The 22,926-nt window shown below is 46.2% G+C and overlaps 2 protein-coding genes and 1 non-coding gene across 3 annotated transcripts; 2 read left to right on the top strand and 1 right to left on the bottom strand.

The window, feature by feature from the left end:
- The first annotated feature begins 7,107 nt into the window (after positions 1-7,107).
- On the top strand, positions 7,108-10,319 carry LOC136939094 (keratin, type I cytoskeletal 13-like). The gene is made up of 7 exons (XM_067231968.1): positions 7,108-7,605; positions 7,856-7,938; positions 8,059-8,215; positions 8,352-8,513; positions 9,440-9,565; positions 9,689-9,909; positions 10,103-10,319. The coding sequence occupies exons 1-7, from the start codon at positions 7,144-7,146 to the stop codon at positions 10,209-10,211; spliced, it is 1,320 nt and encodes a 439-aa protein (XP_067088069.1). The 5' UTR covers positions 7,108-7,143; the 3' UTR covers positions 10,212-10,319.
- Positions 10,320-12,109: 1,790 nt separating this feature from the next.
- Positions 12,110-14,922, top strand: LOC136939507 (keratin, type I cytoskeletal 13-like). The gene is made up of 7 exons (XM_067232133.1): positions 12,110-12,499; positions 13,099-13,181; positions 13,423-13,579; positions 13,835-13,996; positions 14,129-14,254; positions 14,424-14,644; positions 14,730-14,922. The coding sequence occupies exons 1-7, from the start codon at positions 12,125-12,127 to the stop codon at positions 14,812-14,814; spliced, it is 1,209 nt and encodes a 402-aa protein (XP_067088234.1). The 5' UTR covers positions 12,110-12,124; the 3' UTR covers positions 14,815-14,922.
- Positions 14,923-16,561: 1,639 nt separating this feature from the next.
- LOC136941336 (U2 spliceosomal RNA) lies at positions 16,562-16,752 on the bottom strand. Its single transcript, XR_010876481.1, has one exon. It is a non-coding gene; the product is annotated as a U2 spliceosomal RNA (small nuclear RNA).
- Between the last annotated feature and the right edge of the window lie 6,174 nt (positions 16,753-22,926).

A 22,926-nucleotide genomic window follows, 5' to 3' on the forward strand; every position in this document is an offset into this window, starting at 1 on the left:
CGCGCACACGCACACGCACACACACACCCATGAGGGGTATTTGTATTTAGTAGACGCTCTTATCCTGAGCGACTTACAGTAAGTACAGGGACATTCCCCCTGAGGCAAGTAGGGTGAAGTGCCTTGCCCAAGGTCACAACGTCATTTTGCACAGCCAGAATCGAACCGGTAACCTTCAGATTACGAGTCTGACTCCCTAACCGCTCAGCCACCTGACTCCTGGTATGATAGTGGCGCTCAGCAGCTGTCATCCGACACCACAGCAAACCTTCAGTACTCGACACCGTCCAAGCCAGCTGAAACCTTCAGTACTCGACACCGTCCAAGCCGGCTGAAACCTTCAGTACTCGACACCGTCCAAGCCAGCTGAAACCTTCAGTACTCGACACCGTCCAAGCCAGCTGAAACCTTCAGTACTCGACACCGTCCAAGCCAGCTGAAACCTTCAGTACTCGACACCGTCCAAGCCAGCTGAAACCTTAAGTACTCGACACCGTCCAAGCCAGCTGAAACCTTAAGTACTCGACACCGTCCAAGCCAGCTGAAACCTTCAGTACTCGACACCGTCCAAGCAGCTCAAACAGTACCAGCCAAACTCAGAAAATCAAGACAAGTTCGTTCAACATATAGCCTACTAGTGGTGTGTGACTATACTGATGTTGAATAACGAACATGTTTTAAGAACTTTTATTCTTAGTGAAGATTAATAAAAATATATCTAAAACACTGAACTGTTAGTCTACATACTTGTTTCAAGAAATGTCCCATTACGTAATGTAACTGTTGTAGAAAAGCAATTAAAAGGTGTGGTATATGGCTCAATAACCCATGGGTTGTGCTGGTTGACCGACCGGAGCACAACCCATAGGATATAGGTGATATACCATGCCCTCTCCTGGTTTACTGTTTCAGTAACGTGGTTAGTTTCTATGGCGTCCATACATACCTGCTGCTCTGACATAAATCTCCCTGTCTTGGGAACTGCTCTACATAACTCACTGTGCACCGCTCTGTTCCAGAAACGTCCATCCTTCCAGCTAGCGACACACGTCTGCAGCATGATAAGTGGTTAGGGAGTCGGGCTATTAATCAGAAGGTTGTTGGTTCGATTCCCGGCCATGCAAAATTACGTTGTGTCCTTGGGCAAGGCACTTCACCCTACTTGCCTCGGGGGGAATGTCCCTGTACTTACTGTAAGTTGCTCTGGATAAGAGAGTCTGCTAAATGACTAAATGTAAAATGTAAATGTAATGATAACTCACACCACTGACACACTTGGGAACAGGAGTGCTGCATGCATGTACGCAGAAAGATTCTCTTCAAATGTTTTCATTCGAGCATGTTAATATATATATATATATGTGTACTTGTATCCACACAGATGAAAACATAATTTGATCAAAATATAACCGACATTATTCAACAGAAAAGAAAAAAAAAGAAAGATTCAACAACAGCATTGACTAGTATTTCTACAAGTCTGCATGTCACTTAAGATACAACAAGGAGCCTTTACAGTACAACTGGCACATGGTTTGGACGTCCAATTTCCATACCAATACAGGTCAGGCTTCCAGGGAATTGTAAGTCTGAAGTGAGATCTGAGTCACTGCTCTAGGAGTACAGGGGCTTGGCTGGTGAGTACAGGTCGAACAGGTTGGACCATGGAGGAAGGCCAGGACGAGATAGACTGATTGTTTTACAGCTTGCCAATAAAACACAAGTAGCTACTGTTACATGACTCGTTGCTGTGCTGTAGTCAAGAGAACCCACAAAGCGAACACACGTTTGCACACACAACATGCATCATACCTGTGTGCTTGCGTAGTTGTGTTCACACATTGTAACTTTCCCATAATGTTTTACTGAGCCTCACTCTCCAACTTCTATTTGACTGAGTAACAAGATGGAAGCTGGACACTGGCTACATAACGTTCACATTTAGTCATTTAGCAGACGCTCTTATCCAGAGCGACTTACAGTAAGTACAGGGACATTCCCCCCGAGGCAAGTAGGGTGAAGTGCCTTGCCCAAGGACACAACGTCATTCGACTCGGCCGGGAATCGAACTGGCAACCTTCAGATTACTAGCCTAACTCGCTCACCGCTCAGCCACCTGACTCCCACGTTAGGTTCATGTGTTGATTTTGAAGGCAAAAAAAGTACCAAACAATGCTAATACTCTCTGCTTTATTCCTCTTTAGTCAAACAGCTGAAATCAGTTAAAACAGTTTATATTGAGAATGCTTGACCATGAAAAACAAGAAAACGCAGTTCACAAATGAATATCAAACAGGACATGCCGTCCAACGCTGCTCATCCAGCCGGCGTGAAGCCCTGCAGCGATAAACAACAATTAAACTAAAGAAATGACGGTCAGCTAAAGAGGGTGTCCTGAAATGCCTTGACATGAGAGGGATGCGAACAACAGTTCACCTGAGGCACATGCATTCTCTAAGGAAAGGGTGTGGAGGTAAAAACTCGTCAGGGTTGATTCTCTTTGTTCTGGAATATTCCAATGTTCTGCATCAATAAAAGACAAGTAAAAGTAAAACCATTTGTTTGATGGTCTGTGTCCGTGCAGGTACACTTCTGAATATGTAGGTCTACCTTTTAAATTCAGTTTAAGTTCAGTTTCTTTCAAATTCTAAAGCAAAACCAACAGTGGGGTGACAGGTTGGATTTACCGGCGTGGTAGTTGAAGTCTTACATTTTCAGGCTATAGGACACACATGAATGGACTTGTAAAACCGGGCTATCAGGATTTTCCCACCGGGACCTGTTCCAACAGCCATCTCCCCCTCCATCTTCAGGTCACATCTGCAGTCATGCACAGCTGAATTTCTGAGATATTGTATATTAAAATATATACAGAGACATATTTAGAGACATCAAATGATTGGATTCTGCCTGAACATGCAAGGCTTTGTCTCGAGTAGGTTATCTGATCATAGCTCCTAGTCATGCAGGTAGAGTATTCTGTTAGAGGAAGGGACTGCAATTGGGATAGTTGAAATTGAAAATTTGAGATGGAAAATACTAACCAGTAATAGAAACCAGTAACCAAACTTTATTAAAAACTTTCTTTTCTCGTTTTAGTCTTTAAGAGAAACCCTTTTTATCTCGTCTAACTTACATTACATTTACCCTAACTCTATTCATTTGCATAATCTACCTGAAACTGCAAGGCGTACTGCTTTGTTGGGGCTTGAAAGGTGTGCCAGGTTCATTTATAACAACCACATCAAATAAGACAGATGTCAGACTGACAGAGTAGAAAACCCCTTCATGGAAATCACTTTTACACTTTGCCACAGAGAACACCACTTTTCCTACCAAGGGCTGCATGTAATGTTCTGCTCTGCAACCATTAGTTTTTTTTATTGCTGTTTTAAAAACAACATCCAAAGACGTATGGTAGCATTCACCAATCCTGAGGGAAAAAAATAGGATCACTGCCGAAGTTTCACCCATTTATTTGAGCTTTTATAAAAAGCATGCTGACATTGCTCTTACGACTAGGCCAAAAATGCCAGCAGGCTTGGTTTGACTGCTGAAATAAATGAGTAATACTGAGGCACTGTCCCTGTTATTTTCAAAAAATCCGTGAGTGGCTGACATCTTTGGATGATGTTTGTCTTTTTTGGGAGTTCAGCCCCACAGTAAGAGCTTGATGCTTTGCTCTGAGAAGGTGCGTCCAACTCCACTGCAACATTTACATTTTTATTTGACAAACGTTCTTAATTTTTTACAATTATTTTTACACTTCTTGCATTGGCACAACAGGAACTACACCATAGCCACACACACACCGAACACACACATGCAGCGACGTATCGTGTTAGTCTTGACTTTTATCTCAAGGTTCATGTCTTAAACCTGTGCTGGTCTGGTCCGATCCTCACTGAGCTAATCTGAGAAGTAGCAGCGGTTTGTTACTTCAGCTACAGGTATCTGCCTACCTGCCTGGCTGCGACCATGCTCACTTATGTAGCACTATGGCTACGTGCACAAAGAACAGGGCTGTGAAGCGTGAGACAAATACTACACTGTCAATCATATCCATCAGTTGATAATTAATTTTTTGACAGTGACATTGAGCCAAACTATTTTCCCTTGAACATAGAGGCACTCAGCCATGGGAACGCGTTTAACGTGCAAGTAGACGATACCTCCAAGCACTTCTAGTAGAAAAACTGGCTTAACATTCTTTTGTCTTGGACCACAGCCAAAACGTTTGGCCGGCACAGGAACAGGATTTCTAGTAACTGGGAGTCGTCCGAAGGGGTGTGCCTTTACTTTCTTAACCCTTGTGCTGCCTTCGGGTCACATGGCCCAAAGGTTCACAACGAACCATCGTTGTGTTTACCCAATTTTACCCAATACAAAAACAATAAATAGCATTTTCTTTTAACCTTCGCAATGTGGGGGATCTGAGACAGCCCGACGGTTAAAAGAAAATTCCTCACTTTGTTTTTGTATGCAGTAAAGCTGTCGCAATACGACGGTGGGTCACAATGACTGATGGGTCAGAATAACCCGAAGATAACACAAGGGTTAATCTCTCCAACCATTGCAACATTGTACAAAGGTGCGACTGCTCTGTGTCAGTATGTGTGCACAGGGTCCCTGTAATGGGGAGAGGAACAGCAAGACATCATCTTTTATCTCGTGCCAATCCCTGCTAGAGGGCCCCGCGCCCACCTGTCTGAGCACACTTCCAAAACGTTAACGTTCCACCTGATCTCTGAGGCTGATTGGTGGCCTGTAGGAACACGTCCACGAACAGATCCAATGAATTTAGGTTGTAGTACATCGTACAGAGGTGTAAACAAAACACTTGTAAAGAAAGAAGAAATGCAAAAGTCTTGTTGTTTTAAGTCTTCATGGCAGAGATAGAGACAAGGCCTTGTCAGAAACTTGCAGAACTCTTTCTAGTATGATGGGCAAGTTGGAACTGGAAAGTACTTCCTCAATTAAAATTGACCTTTCTCATTCGTGTAAATTAGACCTCGCATTCATCTACATTTTCATTGTCTGCCTAAAGCAAGGAGTCACTGTTCTGTTAGGGCATGAAAATAAGGGTATGGAGTCAGAGAAGCCATCGCTTGACACAGAAAACACTATTCTAGAAGGATTCATCCATCAACCAATCAATATTCCCTAGTTTCGGCTCAGCGATTACAAATGCCCATCTTAGTTTGAGGTCTGACTGAAGTGTCACAGGCAGGAACCTAGCCTCTCTCTCGCTCTCTCGCTCCCTGGCCTTCCTGTCACACTTAAACACTGTCCAACAAAGTATGACTACTGCCCCAAAATATTTAAAAACCAGTCTCTTTTACCAGTCTCCGCCTTTGACGCAGATCCAGAAAGATAAACAGTGTTTGCTTGGTGGGTATATATGCACTTTAGAGCCCTAATAACAGCGCACATGCAGTTTTGTTGTTCATAAGTAAACACTGTTCTAAAGAGGATGCCAAAAAAAAGCGAAAGTGCATAGCATGCTAGAGACTGTTGCTGCAGTAATGACAGACCACAATGCGGAAACGAATGAAGAATGATGTAGGTGAATGATGTGTGCAAAGAAGGTTGGACAAGGCATTAAGCGGCGATGAAAAGAATGACTGATTGGTTAGAAGAGGTGAGAGAGTTAAATCTACAGATAAGACATCACACCCAGGGGGGGGACAAAGAGAGAGAGAGGAGGGAGAGAGAGAGGGGGAGAGAGGATCCATTTCCCTGAAACGAATTAAACTAAGACACTACAAAAAGGTCTACAATTACCAATTGCCATTTTTCTATCAGTGCAAGAGCTAGGGTTCATTACTGTCAGAACACACAATGCTGCACTCAACATTCAGTCGAGGTCTCTTGCGGGTGGGAATAAAACAAACCCCATGAATCAGTTCAGTGACAGATTAACGGGGGTCTGGTTGGAACTGGTTCTCTGGGTGTGTCTGGCTACCCTGGAGGTGCAGGGGCCCACGCTAGCACAATCCCTGTCACTCAACATGCTGTCAGAGGAGTTCTCAACGCAGGTGAAATATGGCCTGTAGGAACTAAAGCAGAAACTAGCAGCTTCTGGTTTAGCTGGTCCAAGAGTAAAAACTGGTTGTTGGCATAAAGTTAAGTGACGATTTACATGACCAACGGGTAACAATTACGCAATAAAGAACACAGATTCCATGGAAGCGGACAATTTCGTAAAAGAGCAGGTTGAGTAATAATAATAAGACTTTATTTATATAGTACAGTTCATACAAGAATTGCTTTACATAAAATCAATAAAAACAATATTATAAGTAATAAAGGATTGGAGATGTGAGTGTTCAACGTGGGCTCTGTGTAGAACAGTGCTAACCCTCAGTTCATGCACCAGCGGCTTAAATCATACTTGATTTAGTCCTCCTGAGTGATGCTTGTCAGCCACATGCCCTTCAGCAGAGGTTTCCTCTGGAGAAGGAGAACTCGCCTCCAGATCAAATTCCACACAGGTCTCTTCTAGTCTAGCAGTAGACAGTAGCACCTGTCACAACTGTACAAGACTGTTCTGTCTTCAGCCATCTGAAATGATTATAAGGGACGCTGGCTCTTGTGAATTTGATTCCCCTAAGCTATTACATCAAGAAATATTACACAACAAGAATCATTAGAATGTCGAATATGATTTGATAACAGATATATTTATCGCAAAGCTGTTACTCAAGTTACCAAACTGACTTTTCTAATGAGTTTCCTTGGTAACACATCTGTTAAGTCAGTTTAAACGCAGAGCAAAATCATTGTGGACTTTGCAATCTAATTTACAAAGGCAGTTTACTGGATTTACACCTGGTGTTTATGATGCTGTGGGACATAACCATGTGTCTTAAGCTTTCTTTGAAGTAACGCAGAGCTTTCCTGTGTGACAAGGAAAACTGCAAAGTAAAAGCTATCTCTCAGATCTCAGTTTGTCTTCTCCACCACACCTCCAGCTTATTATCCCCATTACTGGTGTCACAAAGCTTTGAAAAGGTCACCTGTCTCCTCCCACACCTGGCATCTCTCCACCCTGACAAGAGATATAAAAGCCAGAGGACTCCTCTGCTCCTCACTCTCTCCTCTCCAGTCAGAGCAGACCGACAGACGCCAGGCTCCATCAACATGACCTCCTTCTCCAGCAGCAGCTTCAGATCCTCCGGAGGATCCGCCATGGGCTCCTCTCGTCTCTCCATGTCTGGTGGGGGCGGAGGCCGCATCAGTGCCATGAGGGCCGGCAGCGTGTACGGAGGTGCCGGGGGCTCTGGGGTGCGCATCTCCAGCTCCAGCTCTTCCTTCTCTGCCGGGGGTGGAGGTGGTTATGGCATGGGCGGAGGAGCTGGCTTCGGGGCTGGTGGTGGCGGCGGCTTTGCCCTGTCTGACGCTCTCACCGTGTCGACCAACGAGAAGGCCACCATGCAGAACCTGAACGACCGTCTGGCCACCTACCTGGTCAAGGTCCGCACCCTGGAGAAGGCCAACGCTGAACTGGAGCTGAAGATTCGTCAGTTCTTGGAAAGCAAGCTGCAGCCCTCCGCTCACGACTTCAGCGGGTTCCACGTCACGATCAGTGAACTTCAGCTCAAGGTATGTGACTGGGTCAGCCGGTAAAAAAGTTCTCTGATTTCACCAAACAGATAGAACATGATCATGCAAGGCTCAGGTGATTGAGCTAGGGTTTTATGACAACACTGGAAAAACCTTCCCAGAGGATAAAGTCAATATCATAAATCACTGAATCTCTATTGCACAAGTCAGTGTTCAAAAGGGCACCTCAGCCCTCTCCATAGCCTAAATACACTGTGATTAAGCAGTTCTTTATTCTTTCATCTTTCAGATCCAGGATGCCACACGCCTCAACGGTGGCATCTACCTCAGCATCGACAACGCTAAGCTGGCAGCAGACGACTTCAGGGTCAAGTGAGTGACAAGCGGCGCGTCCTATCACAGCAGCCTCGCCACATTCCTCTATGCTTTGGTGAGCACGCCAAGAACAGTTAGGCCCCCTGTGATCATCCAGCGTGTTGTGATGTGCCCCAGGTACGAGGCGGAGCTGTCCATGAGGCAGTCTGTGGAGGCCGACATCGCCGGGCTGAGGAGGGTGCTGGACGAGCTGACCCTGGCCAGGTCCGACCTGGAGATGCAGATCGAGGGACTGAGGGAGGAGCTGGTCTTCCTCAAGAAGAACCACGAGGAGGTGCGTCGCTCAGGCGATCAACGTTGGGGGGGCGTCTTTGCCATCCGTCGGGGGTCGAATCGACCGCCCCTGGATGTGTGATTTGCCTTTTGCTTTGCCTTGTATTGATTGATATGGTTTCCCTGTGTTTCTGCAGGAGCTCCTGGCCATGCGCGCCCAGATGACGGGCCAGGTCCACGTGGAGGTGGATGCCGCGCCTCAGGAGGACCTGATGAAGGTCATGGCTGACATCAGAGAGCACTACGAGGCCGTATCTGCCAAGAACCAGAGAGACCTGGAAGGCTGGTTCCAGTCCAAGGTAAGAGCGCAGGCTCCTCCGTCAGAGGGAGTGTGGAACGTGTGGAACGTGCTGTCAGAGGGAGTGTGGAGCGTGTGGAACGTGCTGTCAGAGGGAGTGTGGAACGTGTGGAACGTGCTGTCAGAGGGAGTGTGGAACGTGTGGAACATGTGGAACGTGCTGTCAGAGGGAGTGTGGAACGTGTGGAACGTGCTGTCAGAGGGAGTGTGGAACGTGTGGAACGTGCTGTCAGAGGGAGTGTGGAACGTGTGGAACGTGCTGTCAGAGGGAGTGTGGAACGTGTGGAACGTGCTGTCAGAGGGAGTGTGGAGCGTGTGGAACGTGCTGTCAGAGGGAGTGTGGAACGTGTGGAACGTGCTGTCAGAGGGAGTGTGGAGCGTGTGGAACGTGCTGTCAGAGGGAGTGTGGAACGTGTGGAACGTGCTGTCAGAGGGAGTGTGGAACGTCTGGAACGTGCTGTCAGAGGGAGTGTGGAACGTGTGGAACGTGCTGTCAGAGGGAGTGTGGAACGTGTGGAACGTGTTGCCAGAGGGAGTGTGGAACGTGTGGAACGTGCTGTCAGAGGGAGTGTGGAACGTGTGGAACGTGCTGTCAGAGGGAGTGTGGAACGTGTGGAACGTGCTGTCAGAGGGAGTGTGGAACGTGTGGAACGTGCTGTCAGAGGGAGTGTGGAACGTGTGGAACGTGCTGTCAGAGGGAGTGTGGAACGTGTGGAACGTGCTGTCAGAGGGAGTGTGGAACGTGTTGTCAGAGGGAGTGTGGAACGTGTGGAACGTGCTGTCAGAGGGAGTGTGGAACGTGTGGAACGTGCTGTCAGAGGGAGTGTGGAACGTGTTGTCAGAGGGAGTGTGGAACGTGTGGAACTTGTTGTCAGATTGGACGGCCAACGTTGTTGAACGTTCGTCTGGGTTCTCCTTCCTCCTCAGACCGAGTCGCTAAACAAGGAAGTCTCCGTCAGCACGGAAGTGCTCGTCACGTCCCGGTCGGAAATCACGGAAGTCAAACGCACCCTGCAGAGCCTTCAGATCGAACTGCAGTCACAGTCCAGCATGGTAAGATCCGCCTTCAGGATCCTAAGACAAGCAATGAGTTCTGCGTTTGACTATCATGTCCAGGTTGCAGTCTATCTCCTCTCCTGCCTTCTCTGACTCCCCGGCTCCTCTCCTCCTCCACAGAAAGCGTCTCTGGAGGGCACCCTGTCTGAGACCCACAGCCGCTACTCCATGCAGCTGTCCGGGTTCCAGATGCAGGTGAGCAGCCTGGAGGTGCAGCTGGGTGGGCTCCGAGCCGACCTGGAGCGCCAGGGCCAGGAGTACAGGATGCTGCTGGACATCAAGACCAGGCTGGAGATGGAGATCGCAGAGTACAGGAGGCTCCTGGACGGAGAGGCCACCACGTAAGACTTTAACGACTTGTTAAACAGACACTTAACACTCTAGACTGTACCGTGTGAATATACACACGGCCTGTTGCATTATCATCAATTTCAGATTGAAGTTGTTTGTTTTTGACTCGGTTGCGGGCTGAACCAGGCCTCTCTGGTTCTCAGCGAGCAGAGGAATAACTGTGTTGTTTCTTTGACCCGCCAGTGTTCACCATTCGTCCACCACAACCCGCAAGGTGGTGACCATCGTGGAGGAGATAGTGGATGGCAAGGTGGTCAGCACGTCCAGTGCGGCTGTGAGCGACACCCTGTGAAGAGCATCTGGAAAGGAGATCCTCGCAGAACAGAACAGGGAAAACCTACAACTTTCCACAACCCTTGAGAGACGTACAAATAAAAAGAGTTCTGAGGTGTTTACATGACATTTTCTGTCTTGGTTTTTATTCCATCAAAATCATTAATTCCTTCCAAACCTGCCTACCACATCAATGACACTGTGTGAATAAATAACATACAATTATAAGATGTGAGATTACTTTGATCATTAAACCAAAATACATTTGAGGTCTAACAGGTAAGACTGGACTCAGAAAGCACAATCATGGCACTGGCTCTGTAGACATAAAGGTGCAAGCCACACCCTTAAGACCCAACCATGAAGTGCAAATGTTTGGCCTACAGACACATTAACCTGTGGGACACAACACAAAGGAACCGGTCTGTCCGGCTCCAGGCCCCGCCTGACAGGTATGTCCTCCCAGGTCCGTTGGAGAAAGGTCTGTTTCAGCCCCTCACCCTCACACAGACCTGTGTGTGGACCTGTTCTCTTCTCCATCTACACCACAGTACATCCCCGTAGGGCATCATCCTTGCACAGGTCACACAGTTTCTCCTACCCCTGCTAGGGGGAGAACCGCCCTCCGCCCTCCGCCCTCCGCCCTCCCGCCCTCCCGCCCTCCGCCCTCCCGCCCTCTCCCTCCCGCCCTCTCCCTCCCGCCCTCCGCCCTCCCGCCCTCCGCCCTCCCGCCCTCCAGGTCAACGATCGCCTGTCCATCTGGCTGACCTCTCCACATGGATGTCCTCCTTCTTATCCTCTTTCATCTTAACCAGACAGAGCTGGGCTAGTAAGCTTTTAGGCAAGTCTTAACTCGACCTAGCACTTCTTTACTTTTTGAAGACTGCTCTCATTCTTGATATGGTGAATTCCAGCTCCCATGCCCCTGTTTGTAGCCCCTATGTTCATGTTCTACAACAAAACGATGCAGGAATACTTTTGTTCCAGAAGCCACTGCACTTTGCGACAAAACTAGTACGAGATGATGCACTTCGCTATGCATGGCACTTTTTCAGTTTTTCAGGAACTTTGTGTGTGTGTGGGTGTGTGTGAGTGTCTGAGTGTGAGAGTGTATCCTTTATCCCTCATCTTAACCACTGCATTTCATTTCATTTATTTATTTGGCATTCTGAATCGTGCCATGTTGTGGTTGTGTGACTGCTATGTTTAGATGAGTTTCACACACTTTCATGTGTGAAAACAGGCCTTTCTTTGGCAATGAGCACTGCAACAATGTTAAAATATTCAACTTCAAGTCCCTGATTATCTTCTGCACTCACCATGTGAAATATCCGTCTATTGCTTTGTATAAAAGTGTCTGCTAAATGAATACATTTTACATTTTAAAGGAATTAAAAACAATTCACATGAGACATGGGGCAAACATTCCCACAAAACTAAAGTGCTGAAGAGCATTCTGCTGTGTGATAGATGGAGATAGCAACCTGACAGGTTGAGACAAGTTACTAAGGAATTTACAGAGGGGCTACACATTCCTTAAGTGGTGGTTGAGTCACTGGAAAACAAAGACCACCAACCGTAGAGAGTTTCATTTGAAAACCCAAATATTATTTGTGTGACTGAGACACCAAGTCGAGTGTCGACAAAGTCCAAACGTTAGTGTTTTTGCTCTGACGGTTCAGTTTCTACTCTGATAGTTTCGATTTTGCAACAGTGTGTACTTAAGATTCCACACATATTATCCTGGACCTCAACACAGTCCTCACCATCTGGAAGCATGTTTACAATTTCTTTGTTTTCTCTTTGCTCGAGGCATTAGGGAGGGAAAACCAACACCCTCATCCCCCTCCTCCCTTATGTTGTGACATAAAAGCAGCTCTGACCACCCTCCTCTCAGTCCTCTCATTCCTCTCAGCAGCAACACAGATCATCATGAACTCCTTCTCCGGACGTGGCTACTTGACCCCTGGCGGAGGCCGCATGGGCAGCATGAGGGCCGGCAGCGTGTACGGCGGTGCCGGGGGATCTGGGGTGCGCATCTCCCGCTCCAACGCCCCCAGCAACTTCTCTGCTGCCGGCAGCAGCGGCTTCAACCTGTCTGATGCCATCGACGTGTCGACCAACGAGAAAGGCACCATGCAGAACCTTAACAGCCGTCTGGGAACCTACCTGGAGAAGGTGCGCTCTCTGGAGAAGGCCAACGCAGACCTGGAGCTGAAGATCAGACAGTTCCTGGAGAACAAGACCAAGCCCGAAACTCATGACTGCTCCATCTTCAAGGCCGTCATTGATGATCTCCAAAGCCAGGTAATGCCACATCTCACTGACACAACAACGACCTTTTGTGCAATGATTTAGCTGTGACTAGAGAGACAGGCAAAGCTGCTTGGGGTTTTCAGGGGGTCAAATCAAACGACGTTTTATTCAGACAGCCCTTTTTACAAGCAATGCCACAGAGGACTTCACATACGCTCATTAAAGCACACCTGGACTGACCTAAGCCCTCAAGCAAAGGTGTGGCGTGGATGTCTTCAGGAATGGGAAATGTTTAAGTTGTGGCTGGTATGTCCCAATGTATGGGACACACACACCTTGACACCATTTATCATCACAGAAGTTCAGCTATGTGTGCCGTTAGGAAAGAGACTAGCTGTCCTCCATATACCTTTTGTTACTCAACAGAGCCCCGCCCAAACTGAGTTTCACCTGGGGACAGCGTGAACATGCGGAATGTGGACAGGGGTGTCGCCAATGCTTTGCTGTCTTCTCTCCAGATACTTTTTGTTTCTTCCCAGCTTTCACTCTCAACCTTCACCATACCCACCATGCACTGCAAAACTATTGTTTGAGTAGCAGTTGGACTTTTCACAGGAAAAAGTGATTTATTTGTACTTTTCCTCTCCCAGATCGTTGATGCAGCATGTCAGAATGGAGGAATTTACCTGGCCGTCGACAATGCTAAACTGGCCGCAGATGACTTCAAAGTCAAGTGAGAAAACCTAGATCAGTACAGTATATCATGATGATGATAGGATAGTATTATCATTTGATATTATAGCGTGTATAATACCACCATGAAGATAATTAAACACATCCTCTAAAGAGACTTTTCATAACTTTTTGTTGTTCACAAGCGAAAAAGCAAAACTGAACACATTCTCTGTAGCACAAAGGACTCGTGTGACAACGCTGCTGTTCAGAACTTTACAGGTCTGTGATTGGTTGTCCAGGTTTGAGAACGAGCAGTCCATGAGGCAGTCGGTGGAGGCCGACATCGCCGGGCTGCGGAAGGTTCTGGACGAGCTGACGATGGGCAGGTCGGACCTGGAGATGCAGATCGAGGGACTGAGGGAGGAGCTCATCCACCTCCGGAGGAACCACGAGGAGGTGCGCTGGAACAGACCGCTCTAGAGGAAGCAGAAAGCAGAGTCATTTCATATAATAACAACAATACCACCACTACTAATAAGGCACTCGAGGAAAGCATAAAAACCTATGAATAAAATACAACGCAAAACACAAATCAAACAAACAGATCAAGGAATAGGATTGTTTTTGTCTTATCTGTGTAGAAGACAGGGAATATCACTGAGACAGGCAGATGATGATTGATTCACATGAATCTCAACGCGTCCCGTTCAGGAGCTCCTGGCCATCCGGTCCCAGATGAGCGGGCAGGTGCATGTGGAAGTGGACGCCGCGCCCCAGGAAGACCTCAACGCAGTCATGGCTGGAATCCGCGAGCACTACGAAACCGTCGCTAACAAGAACCGCAGAGATCTGGAGACCTGGTTCCAGGCCAAGGTGAAACAACATCTAAACATGTATACGCAGCAATTACTTACTTTTACTGATTGTATCTGAAGTATTTCACTTGGGCCGCACAAAGTCTAAACCGGTAGACACTCATTGCCTTGGGGTAACTGTCATCCACAGACGGAGGAAATCAATAAGGAAGTGGCTGTCAGTTCAGAAACTCTCCAGACATCCCGGTCTGAAGTGTCTGAAGTCAAGCGTACCCTGCAGAGTCTACAGATCGAACTCCAATCAGAACTGAGCATGGTGAGATCCGCTACAACACAACTCCATGCCAACCAATCGAAAGATTGGTTGGCATGGTGGTTGCTGTTGTTATGTGTTTATTCAATCTTGTAGTGCTTTGAGTAGAATAAATATATATAGTATAAATAAAAGGTATTATAATAATAACAAGCGGTCTCATTCCTAACAGAAAGCATCTCTGGAGGGCACCCTGGCTGAGACACAGGACAGATACAACATGATGCTGTCTGGCTACCAGAGGCAGGTGAGCAGCCTGGAGGATCAACTTTCCCAGCTCAGGGCTAACCTGGAGCGTCAGGGCCAAGAGTACAAGAGGCTGCTGGACATCAAGACCCGGCTGGAGATGGAGATCGCAGAGTACAGGAGGCTCCTGGACGGAGAGGTTTACAGGTTAGCGAAGCTCAACAAGAAATCGAACTCTCTGGAAATGTTATGGGCCAAAACATCTAACCATATTCTCTCTTTGACTCCACAGTCCCTCCAGCACCACGACACGCAAGGTTGTGACCATCGTTCAGGAGATCGTGGACGGAGAGGTTGTTAGCACAGAAACTAGCTAGTGAAATACTTCTACCACGCCAAAGACTATGTCTCATCAGTAGTCTCAAGAGCTAGTGTCTTTTCTCTGAGAATTTATGTTATAAAGGCCCTCTGAGGAAATGTCTTAAGTTGTTGAGTTTGTGTCTTCTTTATATCAGTACACCTGTTTGCTGTGGCAAAACCCTTCCTTAGGACACATTTTTAAGTGAGAATTTGTATGACTTTGAAGGAAGATTTCTGTGTATCTTAAATAGGCTAACTGCAATTTAGGATGAGTGAGGATCATTTTGAAAAAACAGACAAAGTTGATTTCACGGTCACAAATTGGCAGGGTCACATAGATTTCATACCCTTTCAAATATGTCAGTCCACAAACCACATACAACTCTGTTCCCCTAGGTATGTACTAAACATTTAAAATAGTTCAATACATATTTCCATGTCATATTTGATAGAAACAGAATTGCTATGTTAATGTTATTACAATAATTAAGTCAAAAGAAAAATAGTCTGTCATTAAATCAGCCACATTGTGGCCTACCAAATGAACACAATCCTTTGACCGCCTTATAAGCAGTCTGGTCCGTGTATCCGGTGGCCATCGTTTTTTCTATTTTGCAACCCGTGTTGACAAACGCGAAATAGGTCCGTAATCGTTTTGTCACTTTAGTAACTCAAAAACACATTTACGTTTAACGGCTTGTATCGTGTGTTTTTTTAAATAATGAAATGACCATATAACACAAATGGTATAACGAGCCATTAATCGTTGGTTTGATTATTCCATATCCTTTATGCTGGTATCTGCAAGAAAAAAAAGAATAATAGGCTTGTAATGTCGTTTTGGCCATTTCGGATGTCAGATCCAGACTATGGGGAAATGCGTGGTTTCCGTTGTTTTGTTTTATTTTGAAATAACCATATAACACAAATCGTATGACGGACCATTTACTCGTTTTTTTGATCGTCCATATTATGCAGCACAGGTGTAAGAGAGAGAGAGGAGGGGAGGGACGTGTAATAATTGGAGGTGTTATTACTTCCAAACACCAGAGGGCAGCAACGGCTAGCTTTTTACCTGTAATTTATAGGCCTACTAGTATTATCTTGACAGCAGGTTCTTTAGTGGAAGACACACACACCAAGCTGGATGTACATGTTGACTGAGTTTGCTAGTTACTTGGTTAATAAATAATGATCTTTGATGAATACCTTTTTTTAACAGCCTATAACGGATGAAAAAACAACCAACCAGGAACCTCTAATGGCCAAAACAAGTCCATAACCCTGACAGAATCCTGTCCTACTGTGAAGAGGGATGAACTCCACATGAAGAAATAAACTAACATTGTTTAAGGGCATATTATAGTTTTTTATGGATCATGGTTATCATGACACAAATGTTGTGTTAACAATGTTGATGTTAGTCTTTACCAGATAATCGTAAACGTTCGTTTGATAACTTTTTGTAGAAAATATTTTTCAAACCTTCAGAAACTTTGTTACTACAGCCACACCAAGAATTGTGTTAACCCCACCATGAAACAAGCAAGAAAATTGTGTGTTCTATTGTGTATGTATTCATATTGAAATTCACACATTGATTTGAGCCCCACGACTTTATAGATTAAATAGGGTTGAAAATCAAAGAAATATCCATTCAGCCTTATGTGAAATACGTAGTACTGTGCTTGATCTACACATTAACATCTCCTAATCCGCAGGGATTTGTGAAAGCTTGTTTTAGACAATTGATTTTCCCCGGGTGGGGAGTGCACCGTTCCTGGAGGTACTGCAATACCAGGTCGATGCGTGGAGTGGACGGAGCAAGCCCCTATTCCATCTCCCTGTTCCAAAAATCAATTTAATATATGGTCCCCGGGTAGGGGACGTATCAGATATTAAACTGATAAGAACAGATACTACACTTGATCTTAGCCAAAAGGCCGAGAAGCGATACCGATGTGCCCCTCGAGGGACCGGAGTCATTTCCAAGAACGTCATATTAATATACGGCGTCACGATTGTACTAATGAGCTACATTGGGCCTAATCCGTAAAAAAACTAAACTGAGTAAAATAAACACATCATTAGCAAAGGAAAATCTCTTTAATCAACGTGGTCTTTGAAAACTAACGTGAAAACGTGGTGTAGCTGTCACGTGACACACGGCCCTCCAATTGGAAATGAAAGATAACACTATCTAAAACAATCGCAGTTAGGCTACTCTTCCGAGAAATAACCAGCCAATAACATGTAGCCTACATTATGTATTGGTGAAATATTTCGTATTTTCGTGGTAGCCTATTTGAAGACTGTTTTGATAGCTCACGGAAGAACAGCAGACTCTGGCTACGACAAAACCCTGCCATCTGCTGGGCATCATGTAGAACTGCAGCAGCCACAGCATCGGGCTTCCCAACAGAAGACCGGTCCGTCACGCTGTTAAGCATAACCAACATGGGTGGATATGCATTTTGGCCATCAATTGGGATAGAAGGTCAATCTTGTCTGAATCATTTATGCCAAGGGTTCCCAATCCTGGTCCTCGGGCTTCCCTGCTCTGCATGTTTTAGATGTTTCCCTGCTCCAACACACTTGATTCGAATGAATGGTCGTAATCTAAAACATGCAGGGCAGGGAGGCACGAGGACCAGGATTGGGAACCCCAGATTTATGCAAAAGTGTAAAAACATCTGCAGTGTAAAATCACATTAGCCCTACTTTAGTTACCTACAAGTTAACAAGTTGCCTTTGAATTTGACACACACGGTCAGGAGGATAACTATGTGAACTATCATCATGCAGAGGCGTGTTTTGAAGCTGCGCATCTTAAGCAGCCATTTAAACTGCTAACAAGGTCGATAAGCAAACGCGTGGTATTGAGTGAGCCTAATAGCGGGCGAACATTTGAGAGAGTTGGCTTTAAAGATGACAGTTCTATTCGACAGTAATTTGCGTATGCTAGCTTGCAGTTCGACGTCAGCTAGGTCGGCAACTCGAATCTCAAGCGTCTTCTAAATGCATAAATGTAAATCACAAGACGTGGTGCTAGGGCCTATTTGAAAGGCCCCGTGATCAAACAGCCAGGTAGGCTAACAAGAAAATAAATCAACGTAGGCCTTCCTCTATATGCCAACTAACTACTACCTATCAATGTGTCTTCTTTAAGCCAATGCCGGGATACATTTGCCGTGACACATTGCGCATCAAGTTGTTCGGTAATAAGGCCTGGAACACACACACAGGCCACGACGTTAACATCCCAAGTGTCCTACAACTTCAGCAAAACTCAAACAAAAACAAAAGTCCTGACTATAGCTGACATGACTGTAAACATTAACCATATACATTGTCACGCATTTGGTAGCCTAGTAAAAAAACAAAAACAAGCGCTCTTTCCGAAAGACTTGGATCAATGCGCTGCGAGAGCCCTTCCCCCTGTCCCCATCGAAGCACTTCCACTACAACTCCTAAAAATAACTCAGAAATGTGCCATTTGCAGATTCCACAGAAGGCATTGTATTCTAGCTAGGAGGAAATGAAAGGAAAGATAAAAATGAAAGTAGCCTATGCATTTTCTTTTAGCCTACAAGTCAGACAATTCAATTCCAATAGGGGGTCAGATGCTGAGGGGTTAGGGAGTCGGGCTATTAATCAGAAGGTTGTTGGTTCAATTCCCGTCCGTGCCAAATGACGGTGTGTCCTTGGGCAAGGCACTTCACCCTACTTGCCTCGGGGGGAATGTCCCTGTACTTACTGTAAGTCGCTCTGGATAAGAGCGTCTGCTAAAAAATGACTAAACGTAATTCACAGCACATGTGTCAGACTTCAAACTAGATGACGTGATTTGCCACAAGGCAAGCTAGAGCTAAATAACCAAAACTTCGAGGCTAATCAATTTGGCAGACTTGGAAAAATGTGTTGACTAGGTCTTTACGACTTGCAACATGAGTCGGCTTACCATTAAACATACTCACAGTTGGAAGGGTTGCATGCGGAGCAATGATCCCAGAGCTCAATCAGAATCAGAATTCGGTTTATTCGCCATGTATGTTATACAAACACGGAATTTACTGTGGCAGGGAGGTGCAAAACTGTAAACATATACAGATCTTAAATTAAGTAAAAGTACAAAAGTTTAACTATTTCTAAGAACTAAACAATCTAAGAATACAACAATTTAAATATAAAATATATATAAAAATAAGAATAATGAGCAGCGTGAATGGTCAACATAGTGCAATCGGATACTGAGAAAGTGACTTATGCATACTGAAATTGCCATTAGATGGACTTATAATAGTTAAATAAGTGAATGAATGTCAATGGGAGTCCTTGGCCTTGTTGAAGAGGCCAGTAGCAGATGGAAAGAAACTGTTCTTATGGCGTGAGGTTTTGGTCCTGATGGACCGCAGCCTTCTGCCAGAGGGGAGTAGCTGGAACAGGGAGTGACCAGGGTGGGAGGGGTCGGCCACAATCTTCCTCGCACGCCTCAGGGTCCTCGAGGTGTGCAGGTCCTCGAGGGTAGGCAGATTGCAGCCGATCACCTTCTCAGCAGTGCGGATGATACGCTGCAGTCTGCTCTTGTCCTTGGCAGTGGCAGCAGCGTACCAGACGGTGATGGAAGAGGTGAGGATGGACTCAATGATGGCTGTGTAGAAGTGCACCATCATTGTCTTTGGCAGGTTGAATTTCTTCAGCTGCCGTAGGAAGTACATCCTCTGTTGTGCTTTTTTGGTGAGGGAGCTAATGTTCAGTTCCCACTTGAGGTCCTGGGAGAGGATGGTGCCCAGGAAGCGGAAGGACTCCACACAGTGTTGACTGGGGAGTCGCACAGGGTGAGTGGGGCTGTATTCTTCCTGAAGTCCACAACCATCTCCACTGTCTTAAGAGCATTGAGCTCCAAGTTGTTCTGGCTACACCAGGTCACCAGGTTGTCAGCTTCCCACCTATAGTCAGACTCATCCCCGTCAGAGATGAGCCCAATGAGGGTGGTGTCGTCCGCAAACTTCAGAAGTTTGACAGACGGATGACTGGAGGTGCAGCTGTTGGTGTACAGGGAGAAGAGCAGAGGAGAAAGGACGCAGCCCTGAGGAGATCCGGTGCCGATGGACCGGGAGTCAGAGACTTGTGTTCCCAGCTTAACACACTGCTTCCTGTCAGACAGGAAGTCTGTGATCCACCTGCAGGTGGAGTCGGGCACGTTCAGCTGGGAGAGCTTGTCCTGAAGCAGGGCAGGGATGATGGTGTTGAAGGCAGAGCTGAAGTCCACAAACAGGATCCTGGCATAGGATGCTGGGGAGTCCAGGTGCTGTAGGGTGAAGTGGAGGGCCATGTTAACGGCGTCATCCACAGATCTGTTGGCTCTGTAGGCAAACTGCAGTGGGTCCAGGAAAGGGTCTGTGATGGCTTTGAGGTGTGCCAGCACAAGGCGCTCAAAAGACTTCTTTACCACAGAGGTCAGGGCGACGGGTCTGTAGTCATTGAGTCCTGTTGGCCTTGGCTTTTTGGGCACAGGGATGATGGTGGAGGACTTGAGACAGGCTGGCACATGGCATGTCTCTAGCGAGGTGTTAAAGATGCAGGTGAACACCGGAGACAGCTGGTCAGCGCAGTGTTTGAGGGTGGCAGGAGAGACAGAGTCCGGCCCAGCTGCTTTGCGGGGGTTCTGCCTCTTGAAAAGTCTGTTAACTTCACCCTCCTGAATGGAGAGAGTTGTCACTGTAGAGGGGGTGAGGGAGGAGGCCCCGTGGGTGGGAAGGGGTAGATCAGGACAGTCCAATTGTCTTTCAAATCTTCAGTAGAACTCATTCAGGTCGTTGGCCAGGCGGGAGTCGTTAGTGGAGTGGGGGGCTCTGGGCTTGTAGTTGGTAATCTGCCTGAGCCCTCTCCAGACAGAAGCAGAGTCGTTAGCAGAGAACTGACGCTTCAGTCTCTCTGAGTACAGTCGTTTAGCCTCTCTCACCGCCTTGCTGTACCTGTTCTTCGACTCCTTGAATCTGTCTCTATCCCCACTCCGAAATGCTTCCTCCTTCTCTGACCTCAACCTTCTGAGCTCTGCTGAGAACCAGTGCTTGTCGTTGTTGAAGTTCACCCTGGTGCGTGTTGGAATACAGCAGTCCTCACAGAAGCTGATGTATGATGTCACAGCCTCTGTGAGCTCATCCAGAATATTGGTAGCAGTCGTGAACATATCCCAGTCAGTACAGTCCAAGCACGCCCGCAGATCCTCCATAGCCTCACTGCACTGTTTGGATGTCCTCACAACAGGTTTACAGAGCTTTAGTTTCTGCCTGTATGCAGGAATCAGATGGACCATGGTATGGTCAGAGTGACCCAGTGCTGCACAAGGGACGGCATGGTAGGCTCTACTGACTGTAGTGTAGCAGTGAGCCAGAGTGTTCTCTTCTCTGTTTGGGCATTTGATGAATTGTCTGTATTTAGGGAGTTTGTGGCTGAGATTACCTTTGTTAAAGTCGCCGAGTACGATAACAAGGGAATCCAGGTTTGTTCGCTCCACACTCAGAATCTGGTCGGCGAGCGTGCGTTGGGCCTCGCAGCAAACAAAGCATCCTGCAAGGCTTTAATTGTACAAAATCCATTTAAACTGCTTTTCCACATATCCGTATATATTCAAGACCGACGAAATATATCCCTAAGACAGTGCCACTTGCAAAAGGCCTAATCCTTTCAGGGTTGGGGACAGGACTCAGGCGCAGAAACAGGAACTTTTGCAGAATGAGGTTTTTAATAAACAAAAAACAGACCGGGCTGGCATATGAGAGAAACAACAATCCGGCAGGGAGAGGAAGGTCGGGCTGGTCTTTGTAGGTGGTTGATGAGCTGATTGTTGACAGGTGCGCTGATGAGTGACTGGTGTAAGGTGTGGGGAGAGAACAGGAGGGTGTGTCCACAACTGAGGAAAGGGAGGGTGACAAACAGAAAAACAAAACCAGATCACACCCATACCGGACTAACGCTGGGTGGGCGTGACAAATCCAATAAAATGTGTTGACCTGCGCATACCTGAGACATGTTAATGAGGTGCAAAACTTGAGCGTCCTGGGGGGTTGGGAGGTGAGAAGGTTTGTGGATCTCTTGTATTGCTGTGCTGTGTAGGTCTCATGTTAGCGTGTATTTCATTCCTTGTATTTTCCTTGCCAGGTCATTGGATTGAACTTTAGACACATGTTGTCACATTTGTAACGTGTGTAATATAGTTATTAAATTATTCCCCAATAAAGCGAAACTACCAAAAAACAAGTAGTCTCTGGCAAACTACACTTAAATGTGGAATGTGGACCTGGTCGCGAGTCTCCCGGTCCTGTCCTACATCTATAAAGTTGAACAATGGATTTTGGTGTTTTAAAAACCCATCAACACTGTATGACTATGTTTAGCCTGTGTTCTGCTCCTCTCTCTCACCAACCGTCTCTGGAGGAGGGGATCCCTCTCTGAATTGCTCCTCCCAAGGTTTCTTCAATTTTTTTCTCCTGTTGAGAGTTTTTTGGGAGTTTTTCCTTGTCTTCCTTGAGGGTTTAGGTTGGTTGAGGGGCAGTTCTATGGGCATATGTGAAGCCCTCTGTGACATGCTTGCATGTAAAAAGGGCTATACAAATAAATTTGATTTGATTTGATTTGAGTTCCAAAAAGCGTTATTTTGCGTCTGTCAATAAGGGTTGAAAATATTGGACAACTACTTGTTAATATGTTGTTAAATTGTTATTTTGCTGTGTGCTGGCACACACGAAAAAGGAGAGGCCGAGAGTGTCTGCTGCTCCTTCCCCCCTCCGCCCCTCCTCTCTCTCTGTTTCTCTTTTTTCGCTCTTTTTTAAGAGCGAAATGTATACGTCATTTATTTCTGCGTTTATTTATTTGTATTTATTTATTTATTTCAAGACAGGGACGGCGCCTGTATAAAAATAAATAAAAAGAGAGAGGAGGGGGATGGGGGGGCCAAGGGACTGTTTAATAATGCAGCAATTCAGTTGTTGTTTTTAACTTACTGGGGGAGTAGGATTTTGGTAAAACTGTTTTTCATACCTGCCGAACTCCTCTCCCCCATATCTTGGGACTATACGGTCTGATGAACAGCAGATGAACGCATCATTGATCCGAAGACTTGGTTG

The sequence above is a fragment of the Osmerus mordax genome, chromosome 3 (assembly GCF_038355195.1).
Source record: "Osmerus mordax isolate fOsmMor3 chromosome 3, fOsmMor3.pri, whole genome shotgun sequence".
Taxonomy (NCBI): domain Eukaryota; kingdom Metazoa; phylum Chordata; class Actinopteri; order Osmeriformes; family Osmeridae; genus Osmerus; species Osmerus mordax.